The 19,033-nt window shown below is 48.5% G+C and overlaps 8 protein-coding genes across 8 annotated transcripts; 2 read left to right on the plus strand and 6 right to left on the minus strand.

Moving 5' to 3' along the window:
- Positions 1 to 572: 572 nt before the first annotated feature.
- Positions 573 to 2,476, minus strand: GGS25DRAFT_528804 (carbohydrate-binding module family 50 protein). The gene has a single exon (XM_049265224.1). It carries the CDS (start codon positions 1,888 to 1,890, stop codon positions 715 to 717), a length of 1,176 nt encoding a protein of 391 aa, XP_049119650.1. The 5' UTR covers positions 1,891 to 2,476; the 3' UTR covers positions 573 to 714.
- A 938-nt stretch (positions 2,477 to 3,414) lies between these two features.
- On the minus strand, positions 3,415 to 5,033 carry GGS25DRAFT_517783 (uncharacterized protein; the record flags this gene model as incomplete). The annotated part of the gene is made up of 2 exons (XM_049263433.1): positions 3,415 to 4,925; positions 5,000 to 5,033. 2 exons carry the CDS (start codon positions 5,031 to 5,033, stop codon positions 3,415 to 3,417), a joined length of 1,545 nt encoding a protein of 514 aa, XP_049119651.1.
- A 1,706-nt stretch (positions 5,034 to 6,739) lies between these two features.
- GGS25DRAFT_105055 (uncharacterized protein) lies at positions 6,740 to 9,617 on the minus strand. Its single transcript, XM_049255996.1, has 2 exons — positions 9,168 to 9,617; positions 6,740 to 9,113 (listed from the first exon to the last, which is right to left on the minus strand). The coding sequence occupies exons 1-2, from the start codon at positions 9,510 to 9,512 to the stop codon at positions 6,792 to 6,794; spliced, it is 2,667 nt and encodes an 888-aa protein (XP_049119652.1). The 5' UTR covers positions 9,513 to 9,617; the 3' UTR covers positions 6,740 to 6,791.
- A 403-nt stretch (positions 9,618 to 10,020) lies between these two features.
- GGS25DRAFT_105084 (RNA-binding domain-containing protein) lies at positions 10,021 to 11,271 on the plus strand. The gene is made up of 3 exons (XM_049255997.1): positions 10,021 to 10,346; positions 10,440 to 10,564; positions 10,631 to 11,271. The coding sequence occupies exons 1-3, from the start codon at positions 10,284 to 10,286 to the stop codon at positions 11,028 to 11,030; spliced, it is 588 nt and encodes a 195-aa protein (XP_049119653.1). The 5' UTR covers positions 10,021 to 10,283; the 3' UTR covers positions 11,031 to 11,271.
- Positions 11,272 to 11,381: 110 nt separating this feature from the next.
- Positions 11,382 to 11,919, minus strand: GGS25DRAFT_517786 (mitochondrial ribosomal protein L31; the record flags this gene model as incomplete). The annotated part of the gene is made up of 3 exons (XM_049263434.1): positions 11,382 to 11,434; positions 11,508 to 11,737; positions 11,870 to 11,919. The coding sequence occupies 3 exons, from the start codon at positions 11,917 to 11,919 to the stop codon at positions 11,382 to 11,384; spliced, it is 333 nt and encodes a 110-aa protein (XP_049119654.1).
- A 192-nt stretch (positions 11,920 to 12,111) lies between these two features.
- Positions 12,112 to 13,195, plus strand: GGS25DRAFT_473717 (Sedlin). Its single transcript, XM_049259565.1, has 2 exons — positions 12,112 to 12,519; positions 12,675 to 13,195. The coding sequence occupies exons 1-2, from the start codon at positions 12,335 to 12,337 to the stop codon at positions 12,979 to 12,981; spliced, it is 492 nt and encodes a 163-aa protein (XP_049119655.1). The 5' UTR covers positions 12,112 to 12,334; the 3' UTR covers positions 12,982 to 13,195.
- Positions 13,196 to 13,217: 22 nt separating this feature from the next.
- GGS25DRAFT_105127 (histone H4.1) lies at positions 13,218 to 14,639 on the minus strand. The gene is made up of 3 exons (XM_049255998.1): positions 14,004 to 14,639; positions 13,677 to 13,814; positions 13,218 to 13,618 (listed from the first exon to the last, which is right to left on the minus strand). Exons 1-3 carry the CDS (start codon positions 14,011 to 14,013, stop codon positions 13,455 to 13,457), a joined length of 312 nt encoding a protein of 103 aa, XP_049119656.1. The 5' UTR covers positions 14,014 to 14,639; the 3' UTR covers positions 13,218 to 13,454.
- Positions 14,640 to 14,982: 343 nt separating this feature from the next.
- Positions 14,983 to 18,681, minus strand: GGS25DRAFT_473723 (putative 20S cyclosome subunit). The gene is made up of 2 exons (XM_049259566.1): positions 15,577 to 18,681; positions 14,983 to 15,503 (listed from the first exon to the last, which is right to left on the minus strand). Exons 1-2 carry the CDS (start codon positions 18,028 to 18,030, stop codon positions 15,429 to 15,431), a joined length of 2,529 nt encoding a protein of 842 aa, XP_049119657.1. The 5' UTR covers positions 18,031 to 18,681; the 3' UTR covers positions 14,983 to 15,428.
- Between the last annotated feature and the right edge of the window lie 352 nt (positions 18,682 to 19,033).

The following is a 19,033-nucleotide window of genomic DNA, read 5'->3' on the forward strand; positions in this document are numbered from 1 at the left end:
AGCCATTGTTGCTCTTCTAGGTTGTGTATATAGGACAGGTACGAGTAACAATTCGCTAGCTTAAGTATCTCTTAAGTATCTCTTAAGTTCATAACAAGGTAGGACAGAAGACAGTTACTTGGGATGCCATGCATTTTACGAATGATTATACAGATACGTAACTTAGTACATGTATATGTAGGTAGTCCTTAAGCTGATCAAATCAGCTGACTACGCTCTACTTGGCCTGCTTGGTGCTTCCTGGCCCTATTTCCCGTGTTCATCATCTACATGCAGGTAATACTAGGCACTCTTCGATTGTGAAGCTATCACCAAATCTTTGTTTAGGGTCAAAGATTATGGATTTGGTAGGTTTCTTGCTAACTATACCTATATAATGATTTACAAGCCGTTCTCACGAGATTCTTTCTAGGGGATTAAGAACGTATGTAGGTGGGCGTGGAGGACCTGGAGCGAAGGAATCCAAAATTTATTTTACTTTTTTTATATATATATATATATCATAATCTTGGAAAGCTTCCTAAAACTTGAATAGATGGATTTCCCCTTTTTCCAATTGATATTCCATCACTGAAAAACAAGAAAGGATTTTTTTTTTTAATTTTCAAGAAAAAAAAAAAAAGCCCTCCCCTTTCATCAAATCATCCATTCGTTCCTCCCTTTTTCTCCTTACACTAGGTCCAAGTAGGTAGGTAGGTCAGGTAGGCGGCAACTCTAGATCAAGCGCAGGCACCCATCCTCGTTCCTTATCCTCTCGTCGAGGTTGATCGAGCGGCGGTGCCAGTTGCCGTGGACGTCGAGCAGCTCGGCCTCGAGCACGCGGCCCCCGTCGACGAGGCGGATGTCCCTGGCGGAGGACGCGAAGTTTCCGGTGGCGCGTCCGGGGACCTGGAGGTTCTGGCCCGGGTAGATGCGGTCGGGGTCGGAGATGTTGTTGTGGCGGGCGATGTCGTCGACGGAGACGTTGAAGCGCGAGGCGATGTTGCGCAGGGTGTCGCCCGACTGCACGGTGACGCTGGCGGAGCCGCCGCCCGGCTGCTTCCACCGGAAGTGCCCGTCCTGGTTGCTGAGCACGTCGTTGAGGTTGACGATGCTGGTGCGGCTGCCGCCGTCGCGCAGCCGGCAGTTCGCGCTGAGGTCGTAGTCGCCCTCGAGGTGGATGTCGTGCGAGGTCGACGAGAAGTTGCCGTCGTTGTGGCCCATGATGCCGCGGTCGGAGGAGGGGTTGTGGAAGCTGTGGGTGCTGTGGTTGTTGTGGTTGCTGTTGTAGTAGCCGGATGAGGAGGAGTTGATGGAGGATGTGTGGTGCAGCTTTTCCTCTTCCTTCCTCTCGTGGCGATCGTGGGCGTAGTCTTCTAATTTATGTCCGGCGAAGGCTCCGCCCAGCGCTCCTATGATCCCATGCCCCATCTTGTGCCCCCCATAGGCGCCAACGGCCGCGCCGGCCAGACCTCCCATTAGACCACGATCTCCATCCCCTCCAGGGCCAACAGCGCCTGGGGGCATGTTGTTAGGTGGGGGGTACGGGGTTCCATTGTGGTAGGGGGAGGGCGAGTGGTGCGGTTGACGATCGTCGTATCGATCTCCTCCAGGGAAGTCGTAGGGTACATCTCCATAGGGCGGGTTGTTAGGCTGACCACCGTATCCTTGTTGTTGTGGTTGTCCGTATACTGGTTGTGGTTGTCCGTACGGTTGTGGTGGTTGTTGACCATATCCTGGCTGACCACCATATCCTTGAGGCCCACCCGGGGCACCACCTGGATGCGAATACCCATATTGTGCGTTGGGCTGGGGCTGCTGGGGCTGGGGTTGTCCGCCGTAGTAAGAAGTAGACTCCCCCCCATATTGTCGTCCGTCTTGGTAGACGGGACTACCGTAGCGAGGGTCCATTCTGCGTGTTTGCTTCTACGTGTTTTTGCGTGTCTTGCGTGTCTTGCGTGTTCCTGCGTTGGTCCCAAAAGTGTTGCGAGGCGTTCCGGTTGGTGATGATTTGGTTTTCTGCACACAAGTCGAGTGGTTCTTGAAGTAGGATATGCATGAAGTCGAAGGAGAGAAGAATTGTTAAAGTAGACATATATAGTTGCTGGTCTACAACAGCACAAAGACCAACCGCTTCGGCCGGCATCTTGCGTGACCCTTAGTCTGACGTGTGCAAAAGCCGGCCATGACATTCAATGACTAAGTGGGCCTCTTCGTATTGCGGCATCGTAGCTGTTGGGCATGGTCCCATGGTAACCCGATGGCCTGGAACGACACGCTGTGGATATTGAGTTGGGTACCTACCTAGGTTAGTTGGCCGGCGTACGCATAGTACTATGTAGAGCTTTCCACAGCTTATGGTACGGGTATTCGGCAGTGACGAAGATGCATTTCTCAGCTTTTCTAGTGACTCAATACTAAATACTAGCGCGCGAAACGACGTTATGTGACTGGACTTGGAGTGAAGATGATCAGAGAGCTACGAATGAGATCGAGCAAATAAGATCGCGTTTACAAATTGCTTTGAGACCAAAAGAAAATGATGGACCCCTATTTGGGACTGCATATATTTATAAATTATGACTGCTGAGGTCCACCAACAAAACACAGACCAAAAAAACGGAACATCATGAGATGGGTAGAACATGGAGTTGAATACGTAATAAGAAGGTCGATGAACACATACAAAGTGACTTTCAATCACACTGGATAGGTAAAGTAAAAATAAAAATAATAATAAAAAAAGAAAAGAAAAGAAAAGCCAGCAGCAAGTGATGTGCTGTTTGCATCTCATCTCGTTGTTGTCAACCTCACCGCCTCGTCCGAGTCATCATCCATTTATCACGTCCATCCATCTCATCCATTATAGCCACATGTCCCATACGTTAAACGGAAATAATAAAACAGTCTCGAAACAATGTAAGTAGGTATAGTATAGTATAGGATAGGATAGGATAGGATAAGCAGAGTGAAGAGAATGATGTAAGTGGCCTACCTACCTAGTAGGCAAAAGGAACGTCCCGTACAGTCGAAAGCTTAGTAGAAAAAACAAAGGTGCAAGGAAAAGATAGATCTGCAAACTCCCATGATCCCAAGCTTATCTAGTAAAACTAAACCAATAGCCACCTCTTGTTGTTTAATCGTCACCATATGCTGTGCCCCTTAGGGAGGAGGGGGGGAAAGCAGGTACGATATGAACAACAGTTGGAGCACTCACTCACTCACTCGCACATAACTAGACACACACCGCCTCTGCATCCTTGGCACGCTTTCGAGAATACCCGGGTCGCATATCGCCATGAGCGCCCAAATATCCATCCGGCAAAGCCTCATTTCCTTTCCTCCAGCATTCTGCACCTACACCGGACCCTACCTAAGCCAAACCCCCCCCCCCCCCCCCATCCTACCTTACACTTAGGCCTTATGTAGGTACCCCTAATGCTGCTGCTGCTGATGTCCCTGCACGACCCTCGGCGGCGACGATGCCAAAAAATCCTCAACATCGATCTCGAACCTCGGGAAGCTGGCGCTGCTGCCACCTAGCGCGCTGAAGAGCTTGGTCAGGTCGTCGCCACGGTACGTCGACATGTCGTACTCTTCTCCGGGCTCGAAGCAGGCGCTTCGCACGCGGGCGCATAGCATCCACCCTGGCTCACCAGTGTTGTTATTGCTATTGCCGCTGTTGTTGTTGTTGTTGTTGCTGTTGCCGTGACCCTGCTGCTGCTGCTGTGAAGAGGAACTGTTGGTGCTGCTGTTCTTGCCGAATCCCGAGGCGTGCGCTCGCACGTACGCGATGGCGAGTTCCTGCAGCGCGCCCTTGCTCGCCCGCGTCTTCTCTAGGACCCGCTGTTCCCCGTGACCGAGCCAGCGGATGTTGAGGCGGACGTCGTAGAGACGGTACGCGTTTTGGTTGTGACCATTACCAGGGCTGATGTGCTGATGCTGGTTCTGGGGTTGGTGTTGAGGACTCGTCATTGGTGCTAAACTAGCCGCGTGACGATGAAGTTGATGGTGCTGATGGTTGTGCTGGTTATGGTTATGGCTGCTTGCCGCGCTGCCGAGGTTCGGTGCACTAGCCTTGTAATGCAGGGACGTGGTCGGGATAGTGGTGGCATTGTTGGGCTTCATGCCAGTACTTTCGGAGCTTGTTGGGCTACTGGACCCCATCCCAGCTACTGTCGGGGCGTGGTGTGCTGAAAATGGCTGCGCGGGAATCGGAGGCGGCGGCGGTGGTGGTGGATGTGCGTGGTATTGCGGACCGAGTTGATGAGACTGGGGTTTTGACAAAGGCAGGCGAACTACAGGAGTCTGCGGTGGCCTAGGGGGTGTAGTCCATCCCGTGGGATAAGCAGTAGCAGCAGGTGATGATAGTGTGAATGTGGAATTCGCGAATCTAGTGCGAGAGGGCGGCCGACGCTGATCATCGTCAGAGACGATGGATTCGGGGCTTCCAACTCTCGGACTCCAAGATCCGAGTCCCGTAACTGGTTTACTCGGTTTGTAGCTTGGCTTGTAGCTCGGCTTGCTACGACGTTTACCGATGTTGTTACCCTGCCCGTTAACAGGTTCAGCAGATGAAGTTGGCTTCCGGGCTGCCTCATCGTCCTCACTGCCCCAATACGACAGGGTGACGGTCGTGGACACAGAATCCCCCGAGACTGTGGATAATGTATCGTCATCGTCCGTAAGTAAGTCCTTAAATAGTTTGGGTTCCGGAGGGTACGAGAACCCGTTGTTGGTGGTGATGTATTCGTTAACCGCCGTACACGATTTGTTGAATAGTGACTGAATAGCATCCATTGCCCCGCGGCAGGGCTCCGAGTACAAAAGCCCCTCACGAGAGTCTTCAAAAGACCGTACCGCACACGCCTTGAAACAACCCTCGTCGTCTAAAGTGATGATTACCGAGATAAAGTCATATTTACCCACAAGTAACTCGCAATTATCTGTATGACCAAGTTAGTAAGAACGGCAAGGAGGTCATATGGAGTGTTTCTAGAATGCTTGCCTATTATCTGACGCCTGTAATCGAACCTCGTTGTCAGACCCGCCATCTTGTGTTCAGACTGATGATGAAGCGTTCGTAGGACTCGATCGTGGAGACGGATGAGCATCGATCAAATTCGCATATATCAGGCAATGGCCCCTTAAGATTACTTCAAGATTCAAAATCAAAAATTCCGACGGATATATATTACCTACAAACGTCCCTATAGTGCGAGGTAGGCTCTACGTGAGACTCTGCACCTACCCGTGCTTCGGGAACTGGAATTGGCTTCATGTAACCTATATCACATTAAAGTGAGGCGGACACGGGCATAGTAATGGCTCTGTTGACACTCCCGATCCTCCCCGAGTTCTCATGACCAATGAGATGCCATAAAATAGTTGTCCTCTTAATACGTCAATGGCTGTAATAGTTGACCAGCCGTCGTATTCAACGGTACACAATGTTCCTTTTATCGCCTTTACAGCAGGTCTCGGCGCTGCCTGGTATTCCCGGTACATGCTGAGAAAGATAGCACCGAAGGCACCTTTTCTTCTGCCGGCAGCTACGGGTACCGGCTCTGAGGTCATACCTACCTAGTTATGAGGTGCATGTGTTGAATATAGACACCAAGCGTTGATCATTGACGGCAGACCCTGGAAATTGGGTATGATTTTGCCACCATACATATGGTCCGCGTGCGTGTCCGCGTGCGTGGGAGTACTAAGAATGTAGGTAGTAGGCACTAGATATTTAGTATATGTATGTGATACTGTATGTGAAGGTTGCCGGGAGGAGGGTGTCCAGGTGAAAAGTGTTCGGGCAGGACATTATGTGCGATAGTGAGTGCCTAGGTGAGTGCCTAGTGAGTACAGTGAGTACAGTGAACTAACTCAGTGAGCACATCAAGGGTGGTTTGAATAGAGCACAAAACAAACCCTAGACTGTTCTGCCGGGAAAATAAAAAAAAGGAGGGCCAATAGAAAACAGGGCGAACAGTCGGACTGTCGGACGGCCCAGATTGTTGGGATTTGCGATGGACTTTGACAATGTCGGTTTAATGTTATTCTATATCTAATGGTCACCGTAATATATTCAGCTCAGCTACGATGAAACCATCCCAAGACATGACAAGGAACCTTGCAAGTTTCCCCCCCCTTTTTCAAGAAAAGGAAGAGATCCTGGGGTGGGTTATATACCTTGGTACCACCAAGTAAATAGTACCTTTACCCACCTACCTACCTAGGTAGACAGCCTTCTGATTCATATGTACATACCTATGCTACAATGTGTTCTGAGGCCTCAAAGTCCTAGGGTAGGACAATGGCTTAATGGCTCAAAAGCAGATTATTTGCGTTGGACCTTGACTCTATGTTGTCAACTGCGTATCTACATTACGGCAAGGCTGCAAGGTGGACTGATGCTTTTCCTCTGGACCCCCCGTTCTTGGAGGTAACCTACCGAGATCCGCCTCCTGTGGTGCAACATACAAAAACAAGACAAGAGATCGGCGTCGATATTCCTTGCCTTCTTTCCCTTCACCTGTACCCAACTGGGTATTTGAGTGACTACTCCCTTCGAGATGTCACAATGAGTGACGGTAAGATTCGCCAAGAGAGAGCCACGACAACAACGAATGATGCTGACTGTACCCAATTCTGCCAAACCTGCCACGAACAAACTGGATCGAATCGCCCTGCTTATAAGCTGGACGTACATTAGACAGTAGTATCACATTTATACATTCCTCAACAGGATACATCCCTCCAACATAATGCATCCTGGCGTAAGCCATGCCACGCCATGCCTATCTGTCGTACCCCATTCACGAAAGCACCGACAATCGCTCGAGTCGCGCCTTCACTGCATCCACCAACGCAGTCTCACGCTCAATAAGCCCCTTTACTTGACCAACCTTTGCTTTTCGGAGCTCCGTCGGTATGCGCAAGTCAGCCGTCGAACTGCCCACGCTCTCTTCTCCCTCACTCGTCGTTGCACCCAGTTTCTCTGCCTCCTCCAAAAGTTCCTCCTTCAATCTTATAACTTCTTCATACCTTCTCTTCGTTTGTTTCAACCGAGTCGGCCCGTCCTTTGTTGCGGCAGAACCAAGTAAATTGGTATCTAAGGCCTTGACCTCATTGATCCAAGCCTTCTCCTTATCGCTCAGCTCGCGACTTGTAGCCTTGCTGACCAACTTCCGCATCTTCTCTAACCGTTGACCGAGAGCCTCCCCTCTCTCCTTCGCTGCTTGTAGCCGCCTCTCCATTGCCATATTGCTTGACACTATCTCGCCGTTTTCTTCGTGATCTTCTCCTGTGATAGCCTCCACTCTACTCTTGACCTCATTCGCCTTGTTGACCTGCTGTTTCAATTCTGCTTGGAGCTGAATACATCGTCGGAATACCTCCGCAGCCGCTATACCGAGTCTATGCGTCTCGTCACTCAGGATTCTATGAGCTTCGGTAAAGAGCTGTAGGGTCAGTGGCGAAAGCCGAACTTCCTGATTGAGTATCATCTTGTGACGACCAGTGCGGAGCTGACTGAGTAGATCTGGTAGTTTAGAGTTCACATCAAAAGCATGTGATGGCTGGAAGACGGGACGAGGTTCGTAGAATTCTAGGGGTTGTACTTCTTCATCCTTTACAAAACTAGGCGAAGTAGATCGGATGGGAGTAAAGTCATCTTCTGGCGTATCGAACGTTAGAGCAACCGGATCGAACGGAGTTGCAGATAGTAAGAAATAGCCCAGATCAGGGTCGCGAATAGCGACCGAAGCTGCTAGGGGTAGTTGTGTATCGCCCAGAGCCGTGTTCGTGTAAAGGCGTTCTCGAGTCGAGTTTTGCCCATTGACAAGTAGGTCAATCCTGAATTCAGACCCAGCTTGTGAATCATTTTGGATTTCGCTTTCTAGACGGAATACCCATGGTGAAAGGGATATGTGAGTGATACTGGAGGGATGCGTGACGTAAAAAGAATATCTTGAGGTAACATCAGAACTGAACATAGGCCAAGCATTGCCTGTGACTTCCAAGGAGCTCAAAATATCCATACTCTGAAATGTCAGTAGGGATGGTGACCCGAACAGGCGGCCCATAACCTTGGATTTATTCCGGGGAGGGAGCCACATGGCTTGAACGCCGTCCATGTCTAGACACAGTCGCAACTGGCCACTAGACGAGAGCAAGCAGATAATCGACAAGGATAAGCCTTCTGCTTCCACGTCCTCCATCTCGAGCTCTTCCTCTTCACCCATCATCAGCTCGTCAGTGTCAAGTTTCTGTCCAATGGCAAAGATGTCTGTCAGCTCTGTATCCAAATCGTCCTCGCTCTCTGGGCTTAAATCTAAGTCAAAAGGTCCTTGTAAGCGTGGTACTATGCCAGGTCTTGCAGGGCGGGTATATATTTCGGCGGGAGGTTCTCCGGGGGGGCCTTCGATAATCCTGGGTTCTTGGTTGTCAAGGTCTGACATCCAATCTAGCTGCTGTTGTGCTAATAGCTTCGTTTGTTCGGATACATTCGGGTCATCTTCAATTGCCGCTAGGTTTCCAACAATCGATATCGAGAGTGATGGAATGAGTGTTGGCGGAGGGGCCCATTGGGTAGGTAGTAAGGGGCACAAAGCGTATACATCGCCTTCCCGCATCGCGATCCAAAGCGTCATCGGCGACCACCCACCCGAACCTCTACCGGCAAAACATGCAGCGGCCACCTCCATCTCGACAGAATCCGGAGAGAACCCTTTGTTGGTGACATCAGGCGAAGGCCCAAAGTTTTGCTCTAGAGATGTACCATCCGCAAGCTTCTGCAAGTCAATTGTAAGGGATGGAGAGTCGAATGACCAGCGATCTTTCTGGGAGAGCTCCCAAAGTCTGATGACAGCATCCTTAGTGACCGTCACTAGTGCGGAACCATTAACACCTAATGGGTGCCAAATAGCTGAGGCGATGGGCGACCGATCCATGACATGGGTTGTTGGGCCCAAGGTCCACGACTTTGGTTTGATAGGTTCGAGACTTGGTGCTGTGAGATGGGAAGAGTCGGGCAAGAGAAGGATGCGAATAGTATGAGTAGTGACAACCGCCATAAAGTTGGCGTATGGTGATATGACGAGCTGTTGGATGTCACTGCCAACAGAAGTTTTGATGGTCTGAAAACGTTAGTATTGATTAGTCGTAAACGAATGCGCAGCGAAACATCTTACCCGGAAGCCTTCGGCACACTCATTCTCGATCGAGTCCTTGAGTATATCATCATCGCTAGGGCTAGCTGAATCCTCGCGCTTGATCGGAACACTACCCCTAGTTCTAGCTTGTTTCTCCTCCCATCGCTCTTTCAAGTAAACGAGATCGGCCCAACGGATTTCCTTTCCAACAGCAATGAAGACTTCGGTACCACGGCGAGCAATGGTTCGTCGCGGACCAGACCTTAAGGCTTCCTTAGAACTATACGAGGGACTATTGGCATCGCTCGGACTAGGCACGAAAAGGTCGTGACCGGGTGATGGCGGTAACAACCAGCCAGGCGTATAGCTTTTTATCTTGGGCATTTTTCTTCAGGTTTAGCAAGTTCGAGATAGTTTTCGTGCGCCCTCACAATAGCAAAATTGCATGCCTGACTACTAGGTAGCCAGTACAAGCGTGCTGAGCTGCAGTATTACAGTTGATAAGGCGATCTAGAACTATGGAGGTCGACAATCGGAATGAATACAATATCTCGAGCGAAGTAGGATAGGTATTACAGTAGATACCCAGGTAAGGCTAGGCTGTTGTTCCGTTTGCCTTGTTCAAGATGTTTGGGGTGAGCATTGAAATTCCGTTGGAGAAGGGAAAGCAGAGAGGTCGAAGCAAGGATTTAGTTTTGTTGGTTCTTGTAAATGAATGTTGTTGTCGTAGTAGTAGTCGGGAATTTGGAATTTGGGGTGGCAGAAAGTGAATTAAAGAAAAAAAAAAGTACCTGGGTGACCTTAGAACTTGAGGTACATTCATATGTACCGACTACCTAACTGCATCCATACTTGACATTGCAAGCGCGATCTGCCTGACACGGTAGCTTAAGTACATTCTAGGAAACGCGCATCAAAGCTCAAGCTTCAGTCCCTGCAGGTCGATTAGCAAATCATGGGCCGTTAGAAACTTATACAGTGGAACCAAAACTTCAGCCTTTTCCTCAATTCAATTGACGTACCAGGAAGTAACAAGTACCTGTAGTACATACCTATATATTTCAATTGTTAGTATCAATTCTGTACCAACTTTTACACATCATATCTATTACTTACTCTTTTATTTGCGCATGAAATAGACATTGATACTTCAATATGCCGGCTCGATCAACCGTTGACCGATTGGATCGCCCTAGCGCATACTACAACAACAACAAGGTAGCTAACTAACTTATTTCATTTTTCTTCTTCATCACCTTCTTTCAAGCTTATATAAGTTCGATGCAAGCTAAAACCAGGCGCCGGGAATAGAATAAGCGAAGACGAACCGATCGACGAGATAGCAGAGATGGCGACAATGAGGGAGCTTCTGCCCAGGTAGAAGAGCCGCAAGCGGATCCTCTGGCCAACACCACAACTGTTTACGTTGGAAACCTGTAAGATCACACACATCATCTCTCCGTTGCTGGGCCTGCTTAACTGATACCCGTGGTCCTTTAAAGATCGTTTTACACAACCGAGGAGCAGGTTTACGAGCTTTTTTCCAAATGTGGCGAGATCAAGCGCCTAATCATGGGATTGAACCATATCAGCAAGACGCCATGCGGCTTCTGCTTCGTCGAATACTACACGCACCAAGATTGTCTTGACTGCATGAAATACATAGGAGGGACGAAGCTCGACGAACGAATCATTCGCACCGACTTGGACCCAGGCTTTGAAGAAGGCCGCCAATACGGTCGAGGCAAGTCTGGTGGACAGGTCCGAGACGAGTACCGAGATGACTTTGACGAAGGCAGAGGAGGCCTTGGCAGAGCGATCCAACTAGAGAGAGAACGCGAGGGACAGAGACGCAAAGATAGGGATCCCCATACAGAAGAGGATTACGGTCGCCTTAGATAGGCTATTCATGGCGTTTCAATGATTCATTAATACCTACCCATAATGAGAGTACACATGGCTACAGACAGCCCACCACTAATTAGCCTTGATGCCGATGATATATTCGCCTACTCGCTTCACGATACATTGACCACCCTCTTTGAATTCATAACATTCATATAAACACAGAAGCCCATCTGCTCCTCTGATTCAAGTGCAATAGTGTACAATCAGTTAAACGATAGTTGGTAGCCTAGTAATCGTGTACCTATGTGTGAAATAACCCGGCCCTTGACGTCACGCGCACAACTCCATGTGATGAAACAAGGACGCCTCGAAAATTGATACACTCGGAACGTATGATACCCAGGCTTAATATCCAGGCGGGTTTATTCTCTGTGATACTCTCGTCCACTTTGGGAGCTCTGTTCCTCGTGGTTAGCATATCGAGATCCAATGGCTATGGCCAAGCTCAACAACAACAACATAGAGACATACTGTGAATGCCCTTTCTATACCGCTTCGCATTTCTATCAAACATTGTGTATTTGTCCTTGGGTACCATTTCGGCCTCGGTAGGCATCGTCTGCTTCCACGTCTCGAGCGCCTTTAGCGTTTCCCCCTTCTTCGCCAGCGCGCTGTCCAGAGTCGCTATTACCGCATCGACGCCTCGAAGTCGTTGTCTTTGCCGTGCTTTCTGGAACTTAGAAAGACGCCATGGATTCTTCCTGTAGGAGAAGCATCGAGTTAGAAACACTCGATAGTAATGTCAAATGAAGGTTATGTAGGTAGGCGCTTGGTGTGCAAGTTCAATGGGAGGGTTTCCTTTTAATGAATAGAACAATTAGTCAATTACATACCATAATAGACCCGAGAATACTGGACTCGTTGCTCTGAATGCGCCGAACATTGTGTGTGACGTTATGTTCGATAGCTATTAGAGGTTCATGTAGGTACAGTACTCTAGTAGAGATGGAGCAAATCGCTAATCGCAAATAGAAAACTTTGGCGCTGCGGAATCAATAACGCACGGGCCATACCATATCCGACCAGTCGGGGTGTCCCACCCCTAGTTCCACCGCTATCATCCAGATGTCCGTCTAAACATTGAAGGTGCATGCACGTACACATGTACCGTACAGTGGCATACCTACAGTAGTACTAGGTACACACCTATCACGACTTGACCATTGAACTCGAGCTTCCATCCAAATCCCACCGTCGCAAATGATCGATAGATGAAGTTATACAAAAACAAAAATAACAAAAAAAAGCCAACATAAAATTGAAACTAAAAAACGACAACCCCAATCCGCCACCGCAAAATGTCCTACTACTTCGCCATCATCGGCACCCAAGACAACCCGCTCTTCGAGTATGAGTTCGGCACCTCGAAGCAAGGAGGCGACGGCCTGCCGCGCTTCAGCGACCAAGCCCGCCACATGAACCAGTTCATCGTCCACAGCAGCCTCGACATGGTCGAAGAAGCACAGTGGGGGACGGGGCAGATGTAAGCATTTCATTCATACATACATACATAACTCTACCTACCTACGCGGCGCAAAAGATGTAAAAAGGAAGAAGAAGAAAAGACAAGACAAGACAAGACAAGAAGAAGCTCTATAGAATATCTATTAATTAACACTCCATGCTCCCCAAAACCAGGTACCTTAAATGCGTCGACAAGTTCTTCAACAACTATGTGACCTGTTTCGTGACCGGCGGCAACGTCAAGTTCCTGCTCCTGCACCAGCCCACCGCGCCCATCACCACCTCGTCCACGCGATCCTCCACCTCCATAGGCGCCAACCCCACGAGCCCGCAGACCGAGGAGGCCGTCAAGAGCTTCATGCTCGAGGTCTACGAGAGCTGGGTCAAGGCCATCATGAACCCCTTTTATAGAGCGAATATGGAGGTCCGCAGTCCTATATTTAGGCAGAGGGTTTCTACGGCGGGGAGGAAATATTTATAGAAGACGTGGCAAAAAAGCAAAATCCAAGCATAGTTACAGTACCTAGGGATAGCTTTGGGGTTTGGCGTTACCGGCATTCATGTGCATGCATTACTTCAGCAATCACGACAAAACGAAAGGATTAGAACAAGTCAAAAGAGACATGCAATTTAAGTTTTAAATGAAGCAAAGCCCAAGGCAATGCAAAATGTATTCACTATGCCGTAGCAATTCGTAGAGGCTATCTTTTCTTCAGACGCCATCGTCTCAAAAGCTCGCCGCAGAGACCATAAAACCCATAAAACCACCAACGCCGAGTTCAGAACGTATCATGTCCATCCGTAATGTCACAGGTCCTCCCCAGAAATCCACTGTATGCCGCGATATGCTCTAGTTGCTGTCTTGTGTTTATCTTTATCGTCTATCAACTTCTTGTGATGGGCGTGCCGATAAATAGCATCACAAGAGCAACCAAGTAGGAAGCGATATCACATTTAACCACCGAAACCGTAGAGGGTACGGCCCTGTCGCTTCAGAGCGTAGACAACGTCAAGCGAGGTGACGGTCTTGCGCTTGGCGTGCTCGGTGTAGGTGACGGCATCACGGATGACACCTTCTAGGAAAGACTTGAGGACACCTCGTGTCTCCTCGTAGATCACTGTAGAGTTGGTTAGAACCTATTGCAATGGCTTGCGATGGAGGTAAGGATAACTTACTGGCTGAGATACGCTTCACACCACCACGACGAGCGAGACGTCGGATAGCGGGCTTGGTAATACCCTGGATGTTGTCACGAAGAATCTTACGGTGACGCTTGGCACCGCCCTTTCCAAGACCCTTTCCGCCCTTGCCGCCTATTGAAGTTCAAGTTAGTATAATGATTGATAATTAAATGGAACGAGGATGCAATTAATTAAGATCGCGTTGATAGGTATAGATTGAGACGCGTCGAGGGGTATAGACGGCCTCTAATTAGCAGCATCATTTAATGACGCGACCGTGATATAATTAAATGAAAAAAAGTAAAAATAGAATATACTTACGTCCAGTCATCTTGAATGATGTTTATTGGTGATGTAGAGTTGATTTGATGATGTTATTGATGAAGTTGTGGATACTGTTGATGAACAGTTTGGGCGGAAATTGATGCGTTTGTTGATGTTGGATAAATCGGGAAAGGGGAAAGAAGTGTAAGAAGTAGAGGAGAGGAGCCAGTCTTTTATGTATTACAAGGAGGGGTGTTACTGATTCGAATTGCGGGAAGTGACTAGTCTCGATTTGGGGGGTGCTGGGTGCATCAGTTTAGGGTGATTAACTGATTAATAAATAATAATAAAAAATGCGCTTTTGTTGCGTCTGATTTTCTCTTATTTTTGGGGCCTTGTAAAGCGTGTATTCTGCGCAGCTTCTTACGCTTAGGTTGCCATTTCCCTTTTTTGGAACATTTTTTTTTAATTCAATGGGCCGTTAAAGGGTCCGTGCTTTGTTCCCTTCCTTCCTGTCTTCCCTGAATCCCTGCTCCCTTAGCGTAACATTCCTAACATTCCCGCGCCCCGCCGGACCTAACATCACAACATACCCTAGGACCTAGGTACCGTTGACCATTCAAACAGTCATTCACGTGACGGAGCCGTGTCTAACGGACTCTACATATGTAACAATTCAACCAGCCAGCCAACATACAACATTGAACAAACCATTTTATATCAGGCAGATAGGTACTGTGTCTATTTATAGGTAGGCATGTAGTGCCTATGTGCCACATCATTGACGCATGTAAGATTAAGTAGGTAAGTACATACCTAGGTTAGGTATGTAGCCATATGCAACTCAACCTCATCTTTCCGCATCTCAAGAATACATTACACTTTTACTTACATGTGTAGATATACATATACCTACATGTACATTGACCCATTCATAGATAGAGACATATGTATATACACAGGGACGCGCAAACGCAGTTCGCAATAAAATTTCATCGTCAGCTTGTTTAAGGCGAACACGCCATACACCTATGGTATGTCGAGTTTATTATTGCGTTGTCAGGCCTCTCGGCATCGTGGAAGCAGTTTCGGACGGTCGACAGACTAGTCCAACCCCTCATCGATGCGTATTATTATACACTTAATCATCATGCAAACCCTTAACCGTAGTACCTTATACACAGGACCTTTTGGTTGCCTGAAACTAACCAGCGCAATAGTCTGGTTGAAAATCCCTAAACGCCGATGCATATGCCTTGCCAGAGCTCGTAATGCCAAACACCCAAAAAGGTGAGGGCATGTGTGAGCTCGTGCTGCGCCGTGCCGTGCCGTGCTATACCGGATATAGCTTCCACCGAAAACATTAAACGCATGCCTCCGGAATCTTCTCAAGTCCCGGCTAAACCACCCTATGCTGTTGCAATCGTCGTAATAGAATGCAACGATCCTGTTCAATAAATCAAAGGTTTATTGCGTCCTTCCTCATGCCATCATAGAGTCATCAAAGCTGTCGTCGTCTTCGAGGCTCTCGATAGCTTCCTTAATTTGCTGGCTCGCCTAGAACAACTCATCAGTAAACGAATTCAACAGTTAAATGGTTGGAAGGACGCTTTCAAAGGATCGTGCTTACCTTGGGATCCAGATTCAGGGCAATTGTAAAATGTCTCACGGCCGAACCTTTGTCGTTCAACATCTTGTATAGTTTTCCGAGGAGAAAATGCACCGTAGCCTCGTCGGGAGCGAGGGTCTTTAGAATTTCCAATTCCCTCTGGGCTTCGTCAAGCTGATTGAGAGCTAATAGAGCTCGAGCCTTCTTGTACCGGGTCTGCGCTGCATTGGGAGCAAGCTCTGTGGCTTTGGTGAAAAATTGGAGAGCTTGGACGATTTGGCGCTGCTTTTCGAGTACATTGCCGATGCAACAGATGAGGACGGCGTTGGTAGGGTTGATAACGGATGCCGAGTGAAAGTGTATGTAAGCCTTGTCGTAGTTACCCAGCTTCTCGTAAACTCGGCCAATTCCGTAATAGGCATTGTAATGCCGACGATCAGCTGATATCGCCTGGCGATACGCCGTGAGAGCCTTCTCGTATTCTTCGTTCGAAACGTGTTCGTGGCCTTGTAGGGTGAACGCATAAGCAAACTTAGGGTTGAGCTGGGTTGCTCGTTTGAAACATCGCAACGCCTGCTCATGATCACGAGCGAGTGACCAAGCGTTACCAAGGGCACACCATGCCTGGGGAGAATGCCACGACAAGTCAACGAGCTCGTGGGCGAGGAACGACAAGTCCGTCTCTCTCTTGAGGAACCATAGAATTGTGGAGTATACTTCCATGTCTTCAAGGCGAGTAGGGGCCAGAATACGTAGTCTCCTATAATACTTTTCCGCCTCCGCATATGCCGCTTGTTCGTAATATGCCCGTCCTATCTGCGAGAGCACCCACGGGGTATCTTGGTGCGTTCGTGGTAGTGAGGTATAGAGAGCTAGAGCATCAGCGCACTGATATTGTGATAGAGCAAGGTAGCCGGAGCCGAGTTTCTTCAAAAGTTCGAGGAGGTATCTCGTTGTCTCTTCGACTTTGATAAATTCTGGTTCTGCGGGCTTTACAGTTGCGGGTTGATGATAGACTTCCTTGACACGTGGTGCTTCAGCCTGGTCTACGTCCATATTCTCTTCCAGTGGCTTCCTGTTGCCACTCACAGCTCTACCCACGTTAGAGCCGCTTGAGTTTGGTCGCACACTTCGGGAAATAGGGGGCCTAGCCCTTTTTAATTCTCGCGAGGTACCAGTCGGTGGTCCAGAGCTGGACTTAGTGTTGGGTCCCTTGAACATGTTTAATCTTGCGCTCCGTCTTTGCGGAGCTCCAAGGTCTTCCGACGGGGGTCTAGGTTGGACCAGTTGACCGGATACGGTCCTCTTCCGTTCTATTCCTGGATTTCCCGGGGCACCGGGCTTGAGAAGAGCTGAGTTAGTTTCTGACGAATGCTCGTCATGGGATTTGTCCTGTAATCTATGGCCCCTCTTAGAGCCAGCTCGGTAACTCATTTTCGAGTGTATGTCTGTAAGGCCTGGATCAATAGATGGAGGGTTCCTGGTCTTCCTCGCTGGGGCCTGAGGAGGCTCGGGTGGGTAGGTAATACGAGGGATATTCGAGTCGTTATAGTGTGATGCTACTGGTGTTTCCACGCTTTCAAAATTGGACTCAACGTTGGGCGCCTTAGAACGGCTTGCGTTGACCCTGGACATAAAATCGTTCTCGCCGGCTAGGAGATTGGCTCCCAGGTACATATCGCTCCCAGCTGTTGATTTCTGGGACTCGAAGGGGTCCCCATTGGGATCGTACGTTGTAGAACGAACAGTGGTCTTCTTAGGTTGAGGATCCAATGGATTGGTTGTACAATTATCTTTCTGTTCTGATAAGCCTGCACTCAGTTGGCTACCGCTTAAACCCTCCACTAATGTCTCGTTCAGCTTGAAAATACTACTCGTTCTAACGTTCACACCCATATCACACAGGGCTGTGAAGGCATCCCACATGAATGGGTTCGATTTCAAGGCTTCTTCGAAGTTGACTATGGCCTTTTTCTTGTCGTCGTAAGCTCGGTAGAGTTTCCCAAGCAAGCAAGTAACACTCGCGGTATCCGGATGTTGTGCTCTACTTGTTGCACTGTGTTTCCCAAGATTGGACTTCCTGGACCACTGATTTCTTGACTTCTCCAGCGCGAGGATACCATCTTTGTATCGTCCTAGAACCAGACAGCACTGGGCGAATATATATGAACAGGAAAGGTTGGTTCCACGGTACCCGGCAGCCTTGCCAATCTCATATGCGGACTGATGATCGCCAAGTCGAAAGTGGCAAAGAGCGAGGAGATAGGGTGATTCGATGGAACGAGGATCATGGGCGGCTAACCTCTCGGCGAAGAACAGGGCGTTGTCGTAGGAGATGTTATCGAGATGGTAATAAACAGTCTGCCTTAACTGGCACGAAATAGCTGAAGCTGTAGGCGCCATGCTGGGTGGCAGATAGGTAATTTGAGTAATTGTTTGAGTAGTTGAGACTATTCGTATATGGCCATTGGCCATGTGATTGGGTGATCGTAGCAAAGTAATGGGTCGAGGTAATGGGTCGGCTCAACTTTTTGGCTTTGTTGTTTGTTTTTGAGATGAGACAGGCAACTTGGCAGCCTTGATGATGATTAGTATTATAATGTGACAAGCACAGAATGCCAAAAGTCGGGAGATTCGTTTTTCGAGGATGGGAGGTATCCGATGAAGTTGATGAAGTAGAAATAGGTATCGGCTTGGTCCCGTTCGCTGTGTATGAGCATGTCGATCTAATCGCTGAAGATTCGAGGATGAAGTATAGGAAGGAGGAAGAAAGCACAATTTAGCACGGTATCCCATTAACAACCTTGTACCAAAAGTAGATGGCCAAGTGACGAAAATTGGTATGTTGAAGCCGGAGATGAAAGGCAGCAGGTTGACAAGGCGACAGACAAAGCGACCGGTTTTTTTTTCGGTAGCGCTACCCTGCTCCCAACCCGACAGTCGTATGCCCCAATGACACCACTTATTGGATAGTAGTATCAAAAGTTAATGATCGTGGTGGGATGAAGACTGGTTAAGTCTCTTTTTTTTTCTTTTTTTTTTCTCTTCCTTCCCTTCACCTTGTCGCAGTCCAAGCTTCCCTCGCGATTTTGGGGGATGTTATGGTGGATAGAAGTTATCAGGGGGTTGATTGGTCACACGCTAGTAGCCAGGCACCTGCACCCGCCAGAGCAACAACGCCAGCAACCAAGGGCGCTAAGTTAGGACTTTGGATGACAAGCACTGCGGGCTTTAGGCAGGTGCCCCCACCCGCCAATTGATCTTCATCAATGATAGGTAGTATTTGGTACTAACTATATTAGGTTAGTCTGTAACTCTAGCCTTACCATCAAGCCACGTTCTAGCTTATCAACACCCATTTCAACACCTACTGTATCACTTCCAGGGCTGCCAGGAATTGTATATCTTCAACATTGAACCCTTTAAATGTTGAAAATTCCATTTTCCATCTTTCGAGGCAACCAACATATTTGCCCTC

Source organism: Hypoxylon fragiforme (genome assembly GCF_022984875.1).
Source record: "Hypoxylon fragiforme strain CBS 206.31 chromosome Unknown GGS25scaffold_2, whole genome shotgun sequence".
Taxonomy (NCBI): Eukaryota; Fungi; Ascomycota; class Sordariomycetes; order Xylariales; family Hypoxylaceae; genus Hypoxylon; species Hypoxylon fragiforme.